Here is an 18,515-nt window from a genome sequence, read left to right as displayed (position 1 = left end):
GACAACAGGATGTGAAGCTGCTGGTTTCACAACAGACTGCAGCAGAATGAGCATGCCATAGGACCTTTGACTAGGGCTGGTGGTCATGACATGTAGGGGCATGAACAGAAAGAATCCAAAGAGGGGCCTGGCCTTATTTTACATTCTGATTCACCAGCAGATTTTCAAAAATTATTGCAGCTCTGCCTGGGAACCCTGGCAGCGACTGCCACTCTCAGCAGAGGGAGTATGTGAGCTAAGATGAACACAATATAGAAACTGGCTTTGTTTCCCTAAAATGAAATTCACAAAGAAAAAGAAATGACTGATTCAACGGAGATTGATCAGTTCTGTCTCCATTTGATTAAGCTGGCCGCATAGAGAGCGAGAAGACTGATAGTTTTGAAACTTCACAAACAACAAAAATACATCTTGTACTTTCGCCATAGATTCCCTTCCCTATTTGAACTCGCCTAGAGAAATCCTGGAAATTGGCACATCTGGCAACCAGAAAAACATGCCTTTATTGCAAAAATAAATACAAAATATTTCTTACCTAATCTATCATGTCTGAGAATGATGAAGTTCAGCTTTTAACATCCGTCTGTTCCTTATAAGTAAGAAGCTTTAAGAATCACTATCTTAAGAAAACCAAATAGGGAGCACCTGGGTGGCTCAGTCAGTTGCGTGTCCAACTTAGGTGCGGGTCATGATCTCGTGGTTCGTGGGGCTCTGTACTGACATCTCGGAGGCTGGAGCCTGCTTCAGATTGTCTCCCTCTGTCTGCCCCTCCCTGCTATACTCTCTCTCTCAAAAATAGACATTTAAAAAAAAAAAAAGAAAACCAAATAGATACTGCTCTTAATAAGATAATTTAGGTCACTATCTTTATATCTCAATGAGGAACAGGGCAGGTGACTCTATAGTCAACCAAGTACAGCATTCTAAAATGGCAAAATGGGGGCACCTGGGTGGCCCAGTTGGTTAAATGTCTGATTCTTGATTTCCACTTAAGTCATGATCTCATGGTTCGTGGGACCGAGTCCCATGTCAGGCTCTGTGCTGACAGTGCAGAACCTGCTTGGGTTCTCTCTCATCCTCTCTCTTTGCCCCTCCGCTGCTCATGGGTTCTCTCTCTCTCTCAAAATAAATAAATGTTAAAAAAAAAAAATAAGTGGCAAAATTATATCAAGTATGACTTGATTTTTGTTCTGATTCTTCAGGGGCAACATGTTTCCCACTATTTACTATTTTAAAGACGATATGCAAACATACTAAGAAGGGTCATCATAAGATTGTGGTTCCCAAAACTTGTAGTCCAAATTATTTTATGGCTGCAAATTGATTTCAAGATATGTACACAATCCATTAATTTTAGCTTCCAAATCTTGACATGCCAAAAAACCCAAACATGAGTTTCCAAGTTTGCTCTGTGTTCCCTCTGTATGTGTTGGGTTAGCAAAAGCATTGAGTGTTAGTGTGGCAAGACAGAAGGAGGTCTGTGTCAGATGTCTACGTAACTACATGGAAAGAGTTCCACTTTAAATTAGAGCCATGGAGGGGCGCCTGGGTGGCGCAGTCGGTTAAGCGTCCGACTTCAGCCAGGTCACGATCTCGCAGTCCGTGAGTTCGAGCCCCGCGTCGGGCTCTGGGCTGATGGCTCAGAGCCTGGAGCCTGTTTCCCATTCTGTGTCTCCCTCTCTCTCTGGCCCTCCCCTGTTCATGCTCTGTCTCTCTCTGTCCCAAAAATAAATAAACGTTGAAAAAAAAAAATTTAAAAAAATAAATTAGAGCCATGGCAGAGATACTTTATGACCTCCTTCCCCCACTTCCCCAAATGCATGGCATGTGAAGGCATGTGAAAACAAATGCAGAAAGTAACCATGAAGCTGATGCACCTTACGACTTGCTTTCTTGGTCTCCTACCAATCTTTAGCATCAATTCTGACAGACTTGAAATCTACAAATTCGGTACAAAAATACACATTTCTGATACCGTAACCCTCACACAGGCTATGCCACCTGACTTTAAATGAAATAAGAACTGTCAAATCTATATTCATGAATTTAAGTAGGACCCTTGTAGCACTAGGAAGCAAGTACTAACATTCTTAGAGTCCCCATTTCAGGATCCTTTCAATGCCTCCCAAGATAACAACTAATGTCAATCACAGCAGGAGTCAAAGGAAGCCCAACACCTAGGTTTTGTTTTGTTTTTTAACATACGACCACGTCGACATGCTTGTTTTCAGGAAAATGGGAGGAAAAAAAATCTTTAAAAGATGCTTTAAAACCACTCAGAATTATCATTGTTACTTTTGATGAAAAGGGCAAAAGCAGCATCTTAAATTGATATTTCAGGTGCACACCCACCTCTCCCCCTCCACTTCCACCTCCCAGCACTCACTGTTACACTGGTCACAAGCGTAGATTCTCCCTTCCAGGGCCTCTGTCTCTGTGAACTTGGCCAGCATCTCAGTGAGCAGGCACTCAGTCTGATTCAAAGGGACAAACCCCTTTTCTATGCAGTGATACCGTTCAGGGAATTCCAGGGACAAATCCCAAAAGGGCTCAATGGTATTGGATTTGTAATTGCATGATACACATGTGACCTAGAATGAAAAGATTGATTCACAGGTTATATAATCTCCATGCTTCCCACATACACTTTTGCTTGATTTACAGAAAACACATAACCTACCAAAACTAAGTGTAGTTTTCAAAAAAATCTTTCACTGTAATACTAAAATAATAACTTTAAGAGCATTAGAGCATATTACTTCTGGTATACATTGCTAACTATGATGCTAGCTGGAACTGATAAACTATACAGCACAGGTTATTACCTTCCCCTTTCTCTCTTCTCTTCTCCCAAAGCATGCTCTACCATTCAATGCTGTGGTAGTACAGACCAATAGTTATCATGGGATCATTCACAGATCGGTCTGAGATAGAGAATTGGCAGATTCCTGTCTGCTTCTCTCATCCTCACAACTTCTTCATCCAGACTTTGCTCCTTTCACCCACTCCAACTTGCCTCTCTTTTTTGCCCTTGTTTCTTGCAGTATCCCTACACAGATCCTTGTATTCAAAGAGCCTCAGGGTACCTTATTAGACCTCCTCTCCCCCATAACCTTCCCCATGCACCTTTCTTCCTATGGACCCTCAGGGTGTAGAGGAAGTGCCCATAAATACTTCCCCCTTCACATGCTAAAAAAAAGCCTAAATAAACCTCTTCCATCCCATTCATCACTCTTTTAAAACTGTAAACACCAAGACACAAACCTCAGTAGCATAATGTAGAAGTTTGACCTCAATCTCTTAAGTTGTCCAGTTTTTTAACTCTAAAAATTCTTATTGCACAAAGTTCTATCTATGAGTTTTGGCTTATGTCCCTACATGCTAACAGTCCAGAAAAGAAGAGGTAATGAGGAACAGGAGGGAAGCTTGCTTAGGCCTTGGGCATCCTCCTAGCCACCTCCTTTCATTTTATGTAAAGCATGTCCTGGAAGGAAGAATGCTCTTTCAAACTAGGGTGGAACCAGGGTTACAGGCAACCTGTTCAGTTTCCTGAAACTGATGTAGGGATGGCATGCCAACAATGGGTACTTAATTATAACAATGAGATTATATTACCTATATTGTCATTAAAGCTTGAAGACATTCACTGAAAATGAAACGATATGGCAAATTCAACCAAAAACCTGCCCAGAAAGAGGAGGCAAGTTCCCCAACGAGGCCAACACAACGTACAGCACAATGAAAGGTACAATGGCCACCCTCCATTATGCGTAATTACAGCAAATGTTGGCTACCCTAGTCCGCCCAGATAACCCGTGGGAGGCACTCACAGGAAGCCCAGACTCTAACCAGCAAGCCTCCCTGCAGTGCAATGGGCAGTGTAGGGGTCAGGGTGGGCCGACCTACCTGACTGAGTAGCTGCCCGTGGAATATGGTGTTCACCACCTTTAAGACCTGTTTGGTGAGCTTCCTCTGGGAGAAGGGGATGAGGATCCGGCGCGTGGTGCCCTCGGACTCGAGCTCTTGCTGCACTTTGTGCAACAGCTCACAGAGGAATTCCTGCGCGTCCTGCTGGTCGTAGCCCCGGAAGGCTGGGATCAGGCTCCACACGGAGTGAAGCATGGCGAAGGGTGACACCAGGGCCCACTTGCCGGACCACATGACACGGAAGAGGGTGTGCAGTTCGTGACAGAGGGAAATGTGCTTCGAGCTCGGCTCCTTGTTCTGGATGAGTTCTAGGCTCCTGCTGATGGAGGCCCCGCCGTTGAAGCAGAGGCCCTCCCGCTCGCACGACTCAGCCCGGTCGCTCCTGGCCGACAGCTCGGTGGCCGAGCTGCCGGCCGGCCTGCCCGAGAGCGGAGCCTTCCCGTTGGGGGCCTTGGGAAACAGTTGTTGGGTCTGGGAAGGGTCGAGGTTCAGAAAACACTCGCGGAACTTCTGGAGGTGGCTGAGCACCTGCAGGATGGAGTTCATGTAGCAGGTGTTGCCCAGGTTGCGCAGGCCCGTGACGCCCGGCGCTATGGCGGGCGCGCGGCGCGGCTGGGGGCGGCCCCCGGCGGGCGCGCGCGGCGGGGCGGGGCGCGGGGCGGCGGCGCGGGGCGCGTGCAGCAGCAGGCGCGCGCTCTTGCGCGGAGGGGCGCTGGCCAGCTCCTCCAGCAGCCGCCGCTTCACCTCGCGCCGCCGCTGCCGCGCCTCCTCCTTCTTGCGTTCCAGCGCCTCCTCCTGCCGCCGCTGCTCCAGCTTCGCCTGGCCGCGGGAGCTCTTCTCGAACCAGAGCCGCAGCGTCTTGGCCAGCAGGCGCTGGCGCCGGTACCACAGAGCCGTGAGCATCTGCGGCTGTCCCTGAGGAGCGCGCTGCGGCGGGACGGCGTCCTCGCCCGAGGCCATGGACCGCAGCGTCCGGCCGCGCCTCAGCGGCGGGTCCTGCTTCTGGCCCCTGACCGCCAGGAGGGAGCTTCTGAGCAGCTTCAGGTCCCCCTCGGGGTTATCGTTGAGCACATAGTCCTTGCACAGGTAACAGAACACGTACAGATCTCGGACCTCCATAGCTAGCGGGTGCCCAGTCTCCTCAAAGTGTTTAAGGGCGTGATCCTCGATGTAGCGGCCGCAGGCCACGTGGGAGCACTTGAGACAAGCCCACACCGACTCGGTGGTGGCGCACTCCCTGCAGCACCACTTCTGCGGGTTCAGGATGGAGTGGTCCTGGGCGAGCCGCAACCGCCCGACATGTTTGCATCTATCCATGTCTTATAGAAGGCTCCAGTCTTTCAACCTGGCACGACAGAGCCCCAGAAAAGAGAGAGAGAGAGAGCTTTCAGCAAAATCGTTTCCTAGAAAAAGGCTTGCAACCGCCGTTTTCAACTCAATGCTCACTAGTTTTCAATTCAAAATTGGTTCCTTTGGAAGGAAGTTAAGAAATAAAATACTGTCTTGGGGGGAGGGCTTGGCACCAAGTCGAATCTTTACATTTTCTAAGCTTGTATAAATTCCCGAATATCAGCTAATTTTTACGTGAGGCTGATTTGTATTCCTTAGGTAATGTCATTACCCTTAGTTCATTCACATTGCACCCAACTGGCCACCAGGGGAAAGAAACTTGTATTCTGAACCATCTCTGAACTGATCATGTCCTCTGTATCTTGTACTGATCAAGATCCTAGTTGTATGCACAAAGGGACAGGAGAGGAGAGACATAATGTTTCAAATACCAGTGAGAGATGAAGACCCTCAAATGTAAAGGCAATCTTAGGTCAGTTTCAATGTATTTCAAAATAGAGGTAACAGGACAGGTAAAGGTAAGAAAGAGAAAGTCCTCTACAGTACAAGGTGCCATTTTTCTTTAAAAATGTTTTAATGTTTATTTTTGAGAGAGAGAGAAACAGAGTGCGAGCGGGGGGGGGGGGCAGAGAGCGAGGGAGACACAGAATCTGAAGCAGGCTCTAGGCTCTGAGCTGTCAGCACAGAGCCTGACACGAGGCTTGAACTCATGAACCTTGAGATCATGACCTAAGCTGAAGTTGGATGCATAACTGACTTAGCCACCCAGGTGTCCCTAAGGTGCCATTTTTCTTTTCTTGGGTCCAAAGAACCTGGCTAAGGAGATAGTCTGTGAGTCTGAATCTAAATAACTTTTTTTTTTTTTTTTTGTAGTAGGCTCTACACCTAGCATGGTGCTGAAACTCACAACCCCTAGATCAAGAGTCGCATGCTCTACCGACTGATCCAGCAAGGCACCCCAATCTAAATAACATTTTATATGTCCACTATGGTCTGAATGTTTGTGTAACCCCCATTCATGTGCTAAAATGCCCCTTGCCCAAGGTGATGGTATTAGGAGGCAGGGCCTTTGGGAGATGATCAGGTCATGAATGGGTTGACCCTCATGGAATGAGCCTTCACGAATGGGATTTTAGTGTCCTTATAAAACAGTTCCCTCACCCCTCACCCACGTGAGGACACAGTGAAAAGCCAGTCTTATGGCCGTGAATCAGGAAGTCCTTACCAGACATGGAATCTGGTTCCATGATCTTGGGACATCCCAGCCTTCAAACTAAGAGAAACATTTGCTGTTTATAAGCCACCGAGTCATGGTATTTTTGTTATAGCAACCCTGAGGGACTAAGACAATGTGAAAAGCACATGTACATCTTGTAGAAATGGTGGGAAAACTTTTACTTTCGTTACTAAAAGTATATGTAAGTACCGAATTAGATCTCTTAGGACAAGTGATGGAGTGGCTACTGGTTTAACCAAACTACCAAGCAAAAAGAAAAAAAGAAAAAAAAAAAAAGCAAATCTTCCAGATGATATACATGAAAATGCTTTTTAAAATAGTGGCAACATATTGAGCCTTTTTTCTTCTTCTTCCTGTGTTCCTAACATTGCTTCTTCCATATTGTTCTTCCGAGAAACCTAATGGGCAATTTCTCTAAGGAAACGAGGCTAGACAATTAATTTAAAAGAAAACTCTTTATTCTTTGGAACCTTGACAGTTTTTTTTTTCTTTGCCAGTACCAATATTTAAACTTCCTAAAGATATTTCCTCCTATAAACTTCCTTCAACCCCATTTCTTCTACACCTTCATTTCTGTGAGCAAATGAAGTTGCATGATTATGGAGTCACCCAGAGGTTTTAAATCCAGTAAATTCTGAGTAGTTCCTTTAATTGGTTTCCAGATGCCCTTTTTGGCCTTGTCCTATTGCTAAAACCTACAACTATATACCACAGGACCAAATGAGAGATCCTTCCTATTTTTTATTGCCCATTCCAGATTGGCAAAGGCCATGTCCCTAGATAAGAAACCCTTAAATCATACAAAGGAAAGCAACCTAGGTGATCTTCAATCAAGTCAGATCATGCTTTTCCTTTGAGTTCTTTCAGGATTTAGGTTCTCCTACATTATTTTTCTAATTATTGATTTGTTTTACTAAGTGCCCTGTAAGTCTCTGGATGTATTTCCTAACTAGATATAATCTTCTTCGGTGAGAAGATCATGTGTTATATTTCTTTTTCACCCCTTTATAGCTTCACAACTTGTGGGTGCTCAACTCTTAGTGGTCAGAGGTGTTCTGTCAGACTTACCTTCCCACACAGTCCAGAATGGCACTGAATTAACCATTTCTTTTTACTTTTTGTAGGGCACAGCCAAATTAAAACGTACATATATTAAAAAGATGAGATGGTAAATAAATGAATTTTCTTTTTGCTATTTATTACCAACCAAAAGTTGAAGTTGAGTATGCATGGTGCTTGCAACCAATTACTGGGGACACAAAAGAAAGTCAATAATTACAGAGCGAAGGGGGAAGCAAAATCAAGAGACTGGCAACTCTCAAGTTCCTCACTTAATATTTTTCAAAATGTAGTTTCTGAGCCACTTACCAGCATCAGAATTCCCTAGGATACTTGTTATTTGTACAGATTTCTGGTCATAGCTCCAAACCTAATGAATCAGAATCTGGGGAGGGGTCTCAAGTCTCCATTTAAAATAAGCCCTACAGAGGACTCGCTTGTGCATTAAAACCTCAGAACCACTGCACTAATCCAGTAAATGATAGGGATGAAGATGTCCTCATGGAAATCAAAGAAAGAATTTTCTTTCTCGACATCTTCTACTTCGACCAACATTAATTATCCAATAGAACTTCCAGCAATAATGGAAATATAACTTACCTGTGCTGCTTAATACTGTATTAACTGGCCACCTGTGCCTACTGAGTACTTGCAATGTGGCTAGTGAGAATGAGGGACTGAACCTTTAGTTTTATTTAATTTTAATTAATTTAACTTTTAAAGGTTTATTTATTTATTTTGAGAGAGAGAGAGAGAGAGAGAGCGGAAGAGGGGCAGATAGAGGGAGAGACTCTCAAGCAGGCTCTGTGCTGTCTGCACAGAGCCTGATATGTGGCTCAAACCTACAAACCTAGAGATCATGACCTGAGACGAAATCAAGAATCTAACACTTAGCCGACTAAGCCACCCAGGTGCTCCTAATTTTGATTAAATTTAAATAACCATATATGGGTAGTGGCTGCAATACTGGATAGCACAGACTTAAATACACCAGGACATATAAATCTTTAGCTCACTCGGCTTTTCTTTTTGTTTTCTTTCCTTTGAAAGATTCAGTACTCACTGAATCGTATCTGAATAGCCTCTTCTTATGACTCAAAACCTGGCAAATCCCCATTTTAGCCAACAGGAGCCTTGATGTGTCTTCAGGAATTTAATTGCTACAGAGATCTTATCACATGAAACTCAGCACAGCTTTAAATCCTACAAAGAGAATATCTCTGTGAACAGGAAGCCAGCAACACAACACTCGGAACACTGATGCCTTGCAAAATCAAGGCCTATACTGAACAGCCAAAAGCCCAAATAGAAAAACACCAAAGAACCATTCCACACCCTCTCCATGAAGAGCTGTCAAATGGAAAGGGCACTCTGGAAATTCTTTCTTCCGATTTCATTTTCTGATCTATAAATCTGCTGATCACGCACATCCTTTCCTGCACAGCCCTTTCCCCATTACAAATCTGTCGTGGCAACTCACTAACCTGCCATATGGCAGAGTAAATCCATTCAGGAAAACACAGGGCTACCTTGTACCTCACCACACTGAGTTAAGCTAGGCAGACTAGCTTCTCTGGGGAAAAAACATATCATGAAATGGAAACCACCCAAAAGTGACACAAAAGAAAAAAGCCACTTTAACCAACATACAAAATAAAGAATAAAGAGAACACAATCCAGGTATACTCCGTTCAAGAGAGGCAAGGTTTAACATACCTCTCATACATACTCTGATTAAGAACCAGGCCTAACACCCATAAGTGTAAAGGATTCTATTTTACATTTTGCTGATATGTACACCTTTTCCTTCATAATTCCCAAAGGCCATAATAGTCCTAACACTTCCACTTAAAACCTACATCACCCAGTGTGACAGACACCCAACATCCCAGAGCTAAACTTGCAGTGTAACTGGCAAAGAATAAGATGTGCTTTAACAGTTCTCCATTGATAAGGAGATGAGCAACTTTAAATGAATGTCCTACACACCCTGGATTGATCTACACATGGGGTAAATAAACTTGACAAAATATTATTGCTTCTTTAATTACCATAGTTTTATTTTAAAAATATGAATCAACTCGACTACAAGACATAATCACTATTTAAAAGCATCCCACTATAGTTAATGCCACTAAATATTAAATTAGAAGAAGGTAATGAAATCTTCAACTCATGCCTTTGTTCTGAATTAGGAACTTCTAGATTTATCCCATTCTTTTTTTTTTTTAAAGTCTCTGTATGAGATGACCGAACATTACAATCATCTTTCAAAAATCTATAGCTTAAAAATACGATTGTCTTTTAATTGGGGCATTCCAATTGTTCTCTTGTAGCAAATTTCTTAGCTGATCCTAAACGTGTTAACTACATCACCAGAATAAAACTTCTGCAGGGAAGGCGGGGGGGGATCAACAAAAACCAAATAGGAAAAAAATAATCTCCTTTGGAGAGAATCCCATTTCTTCTCTCTCCCTCATCATAGTGATTTCTTCTCAGTTCTTAACTAAGGACAGTGGAATAATCCTGCCTGGTCTTAGTGAGACCAAGTGGCATAAATTCCAGCTTCAGAGAGAGTAGACACTATGGTAACATGCTGACAGCCTTCATTTACATAAAAGAATACTAATTACGTGGTATCATCAACATCTGCGATTCTGCTCACTGCCATATGCGACAGCACAGGGTATTTTAACCCTTCAACTTACTAAATGTACCCTAAATTGCATGTACCACAAAACTCGCAAAGACTGCTTGAAAAGACACGGTGAATACATTTTTCTAAATAAGTACTGGAAATGAATTTTATTTTCAGCTAACATTTTATTTCCAAAAGATATGGGAAAATATAATTTAATACCAATATACAATTAAGGAAAAGGTGAAGGTACAGTTAATAACCCCAAAGGGAAGAACGCTACATTCTAGAGTATTATGCAGGGCTCTAACAGGCTGTATTATAAGCACAATGAAACTAGCCTTTTGCATTTTTAGATTACGGCTACAGTAAGGCAAAAACAATAAAAATACAAAATAAGAAAAAAAGTAGGAGAAGAGCCTGAGAGGGATGACATTGGTGAGAGTGCTCAGAAGCCCTTTGCTAAGGCAGTGTATGTGTGGGGAGGGGGCTGAATGGGTGGAGTGTCCCCACTCCTTGCTGCTCCCTTCCTCCCGCCCCTCCCTCTGGGTTCCCATCCTCCCTGAATATGGGGGTGACCGGAGGGGAGGAGGGTAACCTATAGGTCAGAGCACTGCTCGGAGACTCCTAGAGAGGCTGAATTCTCTTGAGAGGGCTTCAGAAGCACTGACTAAATGTGTTCTGACCTCTGACCTGAGGACAGGGCTAACTACTGAAGCAGTGACTCTGAGCCACGGGCAATGGCATACTCATACGCTGGGTGTGCCAAGCCTTGTGAGCTGTGTTCCTGCTCACCTGGTGTCAGTAGTCAAGTACCGGTGTTCAGGAATGACTGTCTAATCATTGGTGACAGCAGATTTAGGTTACGCCCATGTGTCTCTCCCACTTGTGTTAGGCCTTGCCTTCTTCAGTAAAAAAGGAGTAGGGTTCACGTAGGAAGCTGGGCCAGGCCCATGACCCTGCTCTGCCCACAGCAGGGGCCGTACCTGTGGCCCAGCAGGGACATGACAAGGGCAGCACAACCAGCACGGAAAAAATGCTCTGCTCTGTACCAAATACCAACCTCTCTGACCACAGTAAGAGCTGGAATTGGGTTTAAGCCCTTTGTACCTTCAGTCTCTGCCGTCTTTTGTTCACCTTTCTCTCCAGGTACACATATGCCCAAGTCTTTCCTGTCTAGACAGAGGAGAGGCATACAGACACTTTCTCCTCCGCCTACTTTATTTCTGGCAAGATCATGTGCAGCTGCATCTTCCCTCACAGTTCACTCTTCAACACATCCATTGCATGAAAACTATTTTCTCAAAGGTCATTAGTAATTTCCTTATAGCGAAGTTCATTAGCCTGAATTTTAGGCTACTGTTCTTCTCTGGTTTTCTTCCTATGTCTGTAATTATACCTTCCCTGTTTTTGTGTGTCTCTCTTCCTGGAAATGTAGGCTTTCCTCAAGGTTCTGTCTTTGGCTCTCTACTCAGTGATTTCATCTATTTCTAGAATGTTGAGTATCATATCTGTACAAGATGATTTATTTTGTTTTTTTAATTTTTAGAGAGAAAGAACGAAAGTGGAGGACTGGGGCAGGGGGAGAGAGAGAGAATCTTAAGCAGGCTCCACACTCAGCACGGGGCCTGATACAGGGCTCGATCCCACAACCTTGGAATCATGGCCTGAGCAGAAATCAAGAGTTGGACGTTCAACTGACTGAGCCACCCAGGCGCCCCAAGATAATGTATTTTAATTTTCACAAATACTTCTTAAAAAGCACTTTATTCAGATAGTTTACATACCATAAAATTCACTCATTTAAAGCATACAACTCCACAATTTTTAGTATTTTCAGAGTCCCGCAATAACTTCTGAATATAAAATCCATTTCATTGCAGAGTCTCAGTCTCAGGTTGGATTTTCAGTCGGATGCTTGCATTATGTATACGACTATTAATAGTATCTGCAAGACGAAGCTATTGAACATGTTTTGCGCTTTTTTGTTTGCTTAGTAGCCGTGATGATCAGGCACCGAGATATATACAGTTTCATGCAGGTCTCCAGGTGATCAAGATACATAAGATGACTGATAGGGGGTTATGGAGATGCCATCTGTGGAACAAAGCTAAGCTAGCTGGCCTTCAAGGGATCTGACCTTTTGATTGATTAACCTAATACTCTTGCCAAAGAGGTCTGTGCCTAAAACTTATTAACACCTTGTCGAGGAGGAGAGTAGACTGGGGAAAGGTGGCCAAAAAAGAGTGCTCACAAGAAATTCTGAATCCACGTGGAAAACACACACACACACACACACACACACACACTGTTAGAAATGTCACCTGTGACTCTGCAGAGAAATGGTAGCCAAGAGTAGAGGATAACTAGGTTTGCTGTATAAACATGAAACACAGCTTTACTGTAATTTATGCTGCTGCCCGATCAAAGGGGCCTATTTGCTACAACCTGGTGTAAATGTTTTAGCATTGTCTCCCTGACAAGCTAGTGTTGAAGCAAGGTCCAAACTAAAGGCTCCCTCTTCTACTCCACTGCCATATGGAAAATCTCTGACACTGAGAATCAGGGTTAACCTTTCAAAAATTTGACCCCAGGAATTGTGGTTTGTCCCTGCAGTATGCCTCTAAAACAGTATGCTCTCCACAGCAGCCAGTCAGTCGTCAACAACGTATACATATGTCAAAGTCTGTATGTGTGCCAAAACTTCTTGAATTGTGTGCTTTAAGTATGTGCGGTTAACTGTATGTAAATTACACCTTAGTAGAGCTGTTAAAAATTACACAAACACACACCCAGCGAACAATTTACCCCTAATGAATAGATGGAGGCAGCAGCTTCTTATACTACTCGGTGAAAACTGACAGGAAACTTTATCAGGAATGGTTAACACCAGTAACACCTGACTCCACTGATCAGCTTTGCACTAAAAGCAGGAGAATCAGACACTACATGCTTCCCTAATAGGATGTAATAAAGGGCTCACAGCAGCATCACCTATGAAGTACTCTGGCTGAAAAACCTGAATCTGAGTCCAGTGAAGCATTTAGATCTAACTACTAGGGTATGAGAAATGTGGGTGACAGAACATGCTACCACAAGGCTGCAATTAGCCAGATTACCACATCAGAGTGTGGCAAATGCTATGGGCTCAATGATCTGTAGTCTTTAATAAATAAATGACACGAGGAAAAAGGGGGTGGGGATGGATCTGCTATAGATTATACGAAACCTAGAGACATATCAACCGCATTCAATGTGTGCCTCAAATGTATCTATTTTTTAATTTTTAAAAAATGTTTATCTGGGGCGCCTGGGTGGCGCAGTCGGTTAAGCGTCCGACTTCAGCCAGGTCACGATCTCGCGGTCCGTGAGTTCGAGCCCCGCGTCAGGCTCTGGGCTGATGGCTCAGAGCCTGGAGCCTGTTTCCGATTCTGTGTCTCCCTCTCTCTCTGCCCCTCCCCCGTTCATGCTCTGTCTCTCTCTGTCCCAAAAATAAATAAACGTTGAAAAAAAAAAATTAAAAAAAAATGTTTATCTATTTTTGAGAGACAGAATGTGAGCAGGGGAGGAGCAGAGAGAGAGAGGGAGACACAGAATCTGAAGGAGGCTCCGGGCTCTGAGCTGTCAGCACAGATCCCGACTCGGGGCTTGAACACATGAGCAAGGAAGTCATAACCTGAGCTGAAGTCAGACGCTTAACTGACTGAACCACCCAGGCGCCCCTGTGTGGCTCATATTTAAATCTTGATTTGAACAAAGCAACTATAAAAAGACAGTTTGCAGATAACTGGGAAAAAATGTTTTAAAATATTGTATGCCTCTAGCTATTTTCACTATTTTTTTAACAGTTTCATTGAGATATAAGTGACATACAACAAACTATACATATTTAAAGTATACAATTTGGTACGTTTTGGCATATAGTATATACTTATAAAATCACCACAATCAAAAGACTGAACACACCCATCACTCCCCAGATTTCTTTCTGCCTCTTTGTAATCCTTCCCTCTCTACCACCCGAAGTCCACAGCTGGAGAAATTTGAACACAAAGTATTAGAAAACATTAAATAACTATTTTGTGTGACAGTGATACAGTGGTTATACCTTTTCAGTCTTTGTATGTTAGAAATATCTCAAGTATTTATAGGTGAAATATTATGATGTGTGGAATTTGCTTTAAACTATTCTGGGGGGAGTGGCAGGAAGATAGATGAAACACTGTCAAAACATTCATACTTGTTGAAGCTGGTTGATGGGTACATAGAGCTCATTATACTATTCTCTTTATTTTAGGATATGCTTACAAAGTTCCACAAAAATTTTTTAGACAAAAAAGTAAAGAATATATTCTCTGATAGCAAAAGAATATCACAAATTAGACAATCTGTGAGAACCTTTCACTCTCTATCATCATTTTACCATCACGTCTAGTTTTACTGTGAAACACACCCTCCCACCTGAAACGAAAGCACCAAATCAAAAAAGCAGTTCTCGGCAGTGTTAGTCACAGAAGATGGCTGGCAAAATACCCTTTGGTCTGGGCCTCAAATATACCCTTCAGGCTCAGGTGGCAACTTCTTTGCTGGCCCCCAAAGTTTCTTTCAAATACTTCTGCCCACAAAAACTTCCTGGGTATCTTTGTCTTTGGGGGTCACAAAGCCACTTTAATCAGTCTGTTGAAATGCTCTTGCTTGGTCTAAAGCTTCTCTCTGAACTTCTTCCCTTATTGGAAAAGAAAAATCCCTCATTTGGTCAAGTTCTGCTCCTCCCTCACTAACTCTGATCATCTAGGTGTCAAGGAGCCCATCCTGTGCCTTCCTAAGTCTCCCTGTGGTCTCAGCAAACAAGAGCACAGACCTCTGACCCCACAGGCGACACACGTTACTCCCAGTCCACATGTTTGGCAAAGCAACATTTGCACACATGGATCCGATCCAATATTCACAAACCTCAACCAACAGGTTGTTTTCCAGTTGAGACTTTGGGATAGGTCTTCTCCGAGAAACGATGTTATAAATAGCACTTGGTCCAGTTAAAGCCCATCGTGTATCTATAGCACAGTACTAGAATACTAGCGCCACCACGAAGCTAACTATCAAATGTATTATTTTGAGAAAATTGATTCAAAGTTTCAACTTGAAATGCCAAGAATTACTCTCCCAGCTGCAGCCCTGGCAGTGAAATTGTGAAATCTCCCTCCTCCCACTTCCCCACATGGCTGAAGAGGGCTTTCCACACATGGTCATTTGTATGGAAGACACATATATACGTTACGAACTGCCTGTAGAGGAAAAAAGGGAACAATTTCTGTGAATGGAAAATAAATCTGACTAGAATTTACAAATGGATTGTGAGGATTAGATGCCTGTGTTTGGTTATTTCAGTGGCTGTTTCAAGAAATGGGAACCTCCTCTTCCTAATGTCCTGTTTCTTAAAATGATAGCAGTATATTTAGTTCCGGGCCTCCCCCATCAATACACCAAAGCACATCTTTTAGGACAAAGGCCCATCATATTTTGCATGAGTGGAGACACAATTTTTAAGCACTTTATTTCAAGAGCACAGAAGAAGACAAATGTCTAGAAAGAAGGATCAAATACAAAGGGGTATTTGTTACATACACACAAAAGGAGAAAAACTGGAAGCTACAAAGAACACTCAGGCGCTTTAATAGAGAACAGATTAAATAAATTATAAATTGGCCCTACAACAGAAACCATCAGTTGTTTTTTGTTTTGCTTCGTTTTATAAAGAGGCAGACCTATTTGCACAACAATTCAAAATACAGTATGTGAAAAAAACAAAGGGGCAGAATGGTGTATATAATATACCATCATGACTGTTCAAAAAAAACACAACAACAACTATACACACACAACCTCCCTCTCTCTCTTACATGCATTGAGGTTAAACAAGAAGCTGGTAACATCGCATACCCTGTGGTGGCAATCTGGGGGTGGAGATGGAGAGGACACTCATTCATCAACCTTTGATCTTTCTGGGAAAAAGAAATCATGTGTTATCTATTTTTAAAAAGGATATGGCACTGAGGAGACTGTTTCAACAGTCTTAAAAATTCAGGCATCAGCAAGATGACTGAAGATAAGCACAGAGCATACATGGTTTATTATGTTTTCATTAGAAAAGAAGATTCAGAGATAGGCAGCCAGATGATATTTATGGTGCATGGAGAACCTAAGGAATTATATTTTAGTAGCACTAATCATTGCACAGGGAACCCCCCTCACTCTTCTCCATAAGCTTATGACCAGCGAAGTGTAGACCTCTTCCGTGTACTGCAGAGTGGCAATATAGCAGAGCCTCCGTCGGTCAAGTGTCAATCATTTGAAATTCCATATCAGCCAAAGTACCAAGGTAATTTCTACTCTACTTCCCCAGGGGCCACTACCAAAAATTGTCCATAGAAGTGATTTCCGTGGGCAGACTCCTTTCCTTTCCCAACTCTCAGGAGACATTCCCTTCCTTCATGGGACAGCTCCTCACATTATTCCAGTTTACTGGTCAGCAAACTAGATCTCTCAACACCCAACCAACCTCCCTGAAGGAGAGTGAGTATGAGTGCACATGTGCTAGGGGGTGGTGAAGGCAACTGGCTGAATGGTGGAGGACCCTCCTCCATACTATTCCAAGTACAAAAGGCACACTAAAAGCCTCAGTTTCTTGGTCTGTAGCAATAATATCTTCTTCAAGGAGATGTTCTTGAGGGAGGCTCAAATGGGATGGCCATGTAACTGCACTCTGAAAGTGCGTGCCTCTAAGCAAAGTACTGGCTGACTTGGCCACATGGTCACCTATCCCTGAAAACATTTATTTTTGTCTCCACAGGGCCTAAAATCAGGCTGGCTAATTGAGCAGTTTATAGTAACTGTCTGATCTTGATTTTATCCAGATAGTTTCATTTAATAAGGCATTCATAATAAAATACTCTTAAAAAATTAGATGATTTTTTATATTAAAAATGAGAAAAATCACTCTTTTTCTCAAGCAAACTAAAGTTTTTTTCTAATATTATCTATTTTTCTTAGGTTTAAGACCTTTAATAGCAAAGCAATGCAAGGAAAATAAAAGTCCAATTAAGATGTTAAAACAAACCCATGGCACCATAAAATGCAGTTGGATGAAAGAAGCAGAATCAGTCTCTGCTTTCTCTCCAGTGGGGGTATGCCCATTGAATATTTACAGGTCCCACAGAATGTGCTGCATGGCAAAAATATAAAAGAGGCCTTCTTTCAACTAAGGCATAGAAGGCTTTTCAAAGACATGAACTGTGCATGAACCCTCATCTCTCGTATAAGAATAAAGCAGAAGTGCTTCTGGGAACTTAACTATAGTAAGCAGACACAAGAGGAAAGAGCGCTGGTGCACACCCCGGCAATGAACTTCATGTAGTTTAAATCCCACAAACCCCAGCCACCTCTGCTCCTGTCTTAAAGACACCAACCCTCCTGCCCTGCCAGGGAGTTCCACACCTTTTGGAATAAGACACTGACATCCCCCGTTAAAGGCAAATAAAGAATCTTATGAGTGAAACACACAAAGCCAATCAATGGCTAACAACTAAGTGCAGATTAATTTACCATAGCAGGAAGTGGAAAGCAGAGCTCTGAGGGACAGGGTGCTGTGTAGGTAAGCATAGTGAGGAAGAAACTAAAGAGGGAGAGAAAGTCTGAATCTGCTTGAGACCCCACAGAAGGAAGACTTGAGCCCAAAGGGGGTAATGGACACCAAGGAAAGAGGTCCCTGAAACAAAATATGAGAACACACAAAAAATAAGCTTCACAGTTTTGTAAGTTTTTCCAGCAACACTCCCATGATGCCTATGGTAACTGTGCTGAACATTGTAGATAACCACCAAATTATATCAGTGTGGCATAATGAAACAAGGAATGTATGCAACTCCTCAGCTTTTAATACGTACGAATAATTAGAAAAGTAATTACTCTAAAGTTAAATCTTTTATTTCTTCTGAACATGTGTTGTCTGAACCCAACTTCTCAGTAAATTTCAGTATGTTATTTTTAAGTTAATGGTCACTAACAGGCTATATAGCTTAGGGTAGATAAAGTCCCCATCAAATCACCTAACTAATCACCTACCTCAACTACAGCAAACTTATCAAAAACATATACATCATCACTATACCTACCACTCATAAAAGAACTTACCAGAGCTAGTAAGAACTAAACTGCTTTGAAGGAACTATCAATAAAAAATGTCTAATACTGGCAGAAACAAAATAATAAATGTTACATATTCTACGAGACCAACCAACAGACCTC

General features: G+C 42.8%; 1 protein-coding gene across 1 annotated transcript in view; it reads right to left on the bottom strand.

Annotated features, from left to right (window-relative positions):
- The window catches only part of USP49 (ubiquitin specific peptidase 49), an 88,992-nt gene that overhangs the window by 6,226 nt on the left and 64,251 nt on the right, over positions 1–18,515 (bottom strand). Inside the window, exons 4-5 of the mRNA XM_047102627.1 lie at positions 3,907–5,272; positions 2,387–2,591 (exon numbers count right to left, since the gene is read on the bottom strand). Of these exons, the coding sequence (XP_046958583.1) occupies positions 2,387–2,591; positions 3,907–5,244 (1,543 nt within the window). The 5' untranslated portion in view covers positions 5,245–5,272. The remainder of the gene's footprint in view (positions 1–2,386; positions 2,592–3,906; positions 5,273–18,515) is intronic.

This window comes from Lynx rufus, unplaced genomic scaffold (genome assembly GCF_022079265.1).
Source record: "Lynx rufus isolate CCGP_SWC_20201006 ecotype Redwood Valley unplaced genomic scaffold, mLynRuf1.p SCAF_6, whole genome shotgun sequence".
Classification (NCBI taxonomy): domain Eukaryota; kingdom Metazoa; phylum Chordata; class Mammalia; order Carnivora; family Felidae; genus Lynx; species Lynx rufus.
This window is presented reverse-complemented; position numbering and strand designations above follow the sequence as displayed.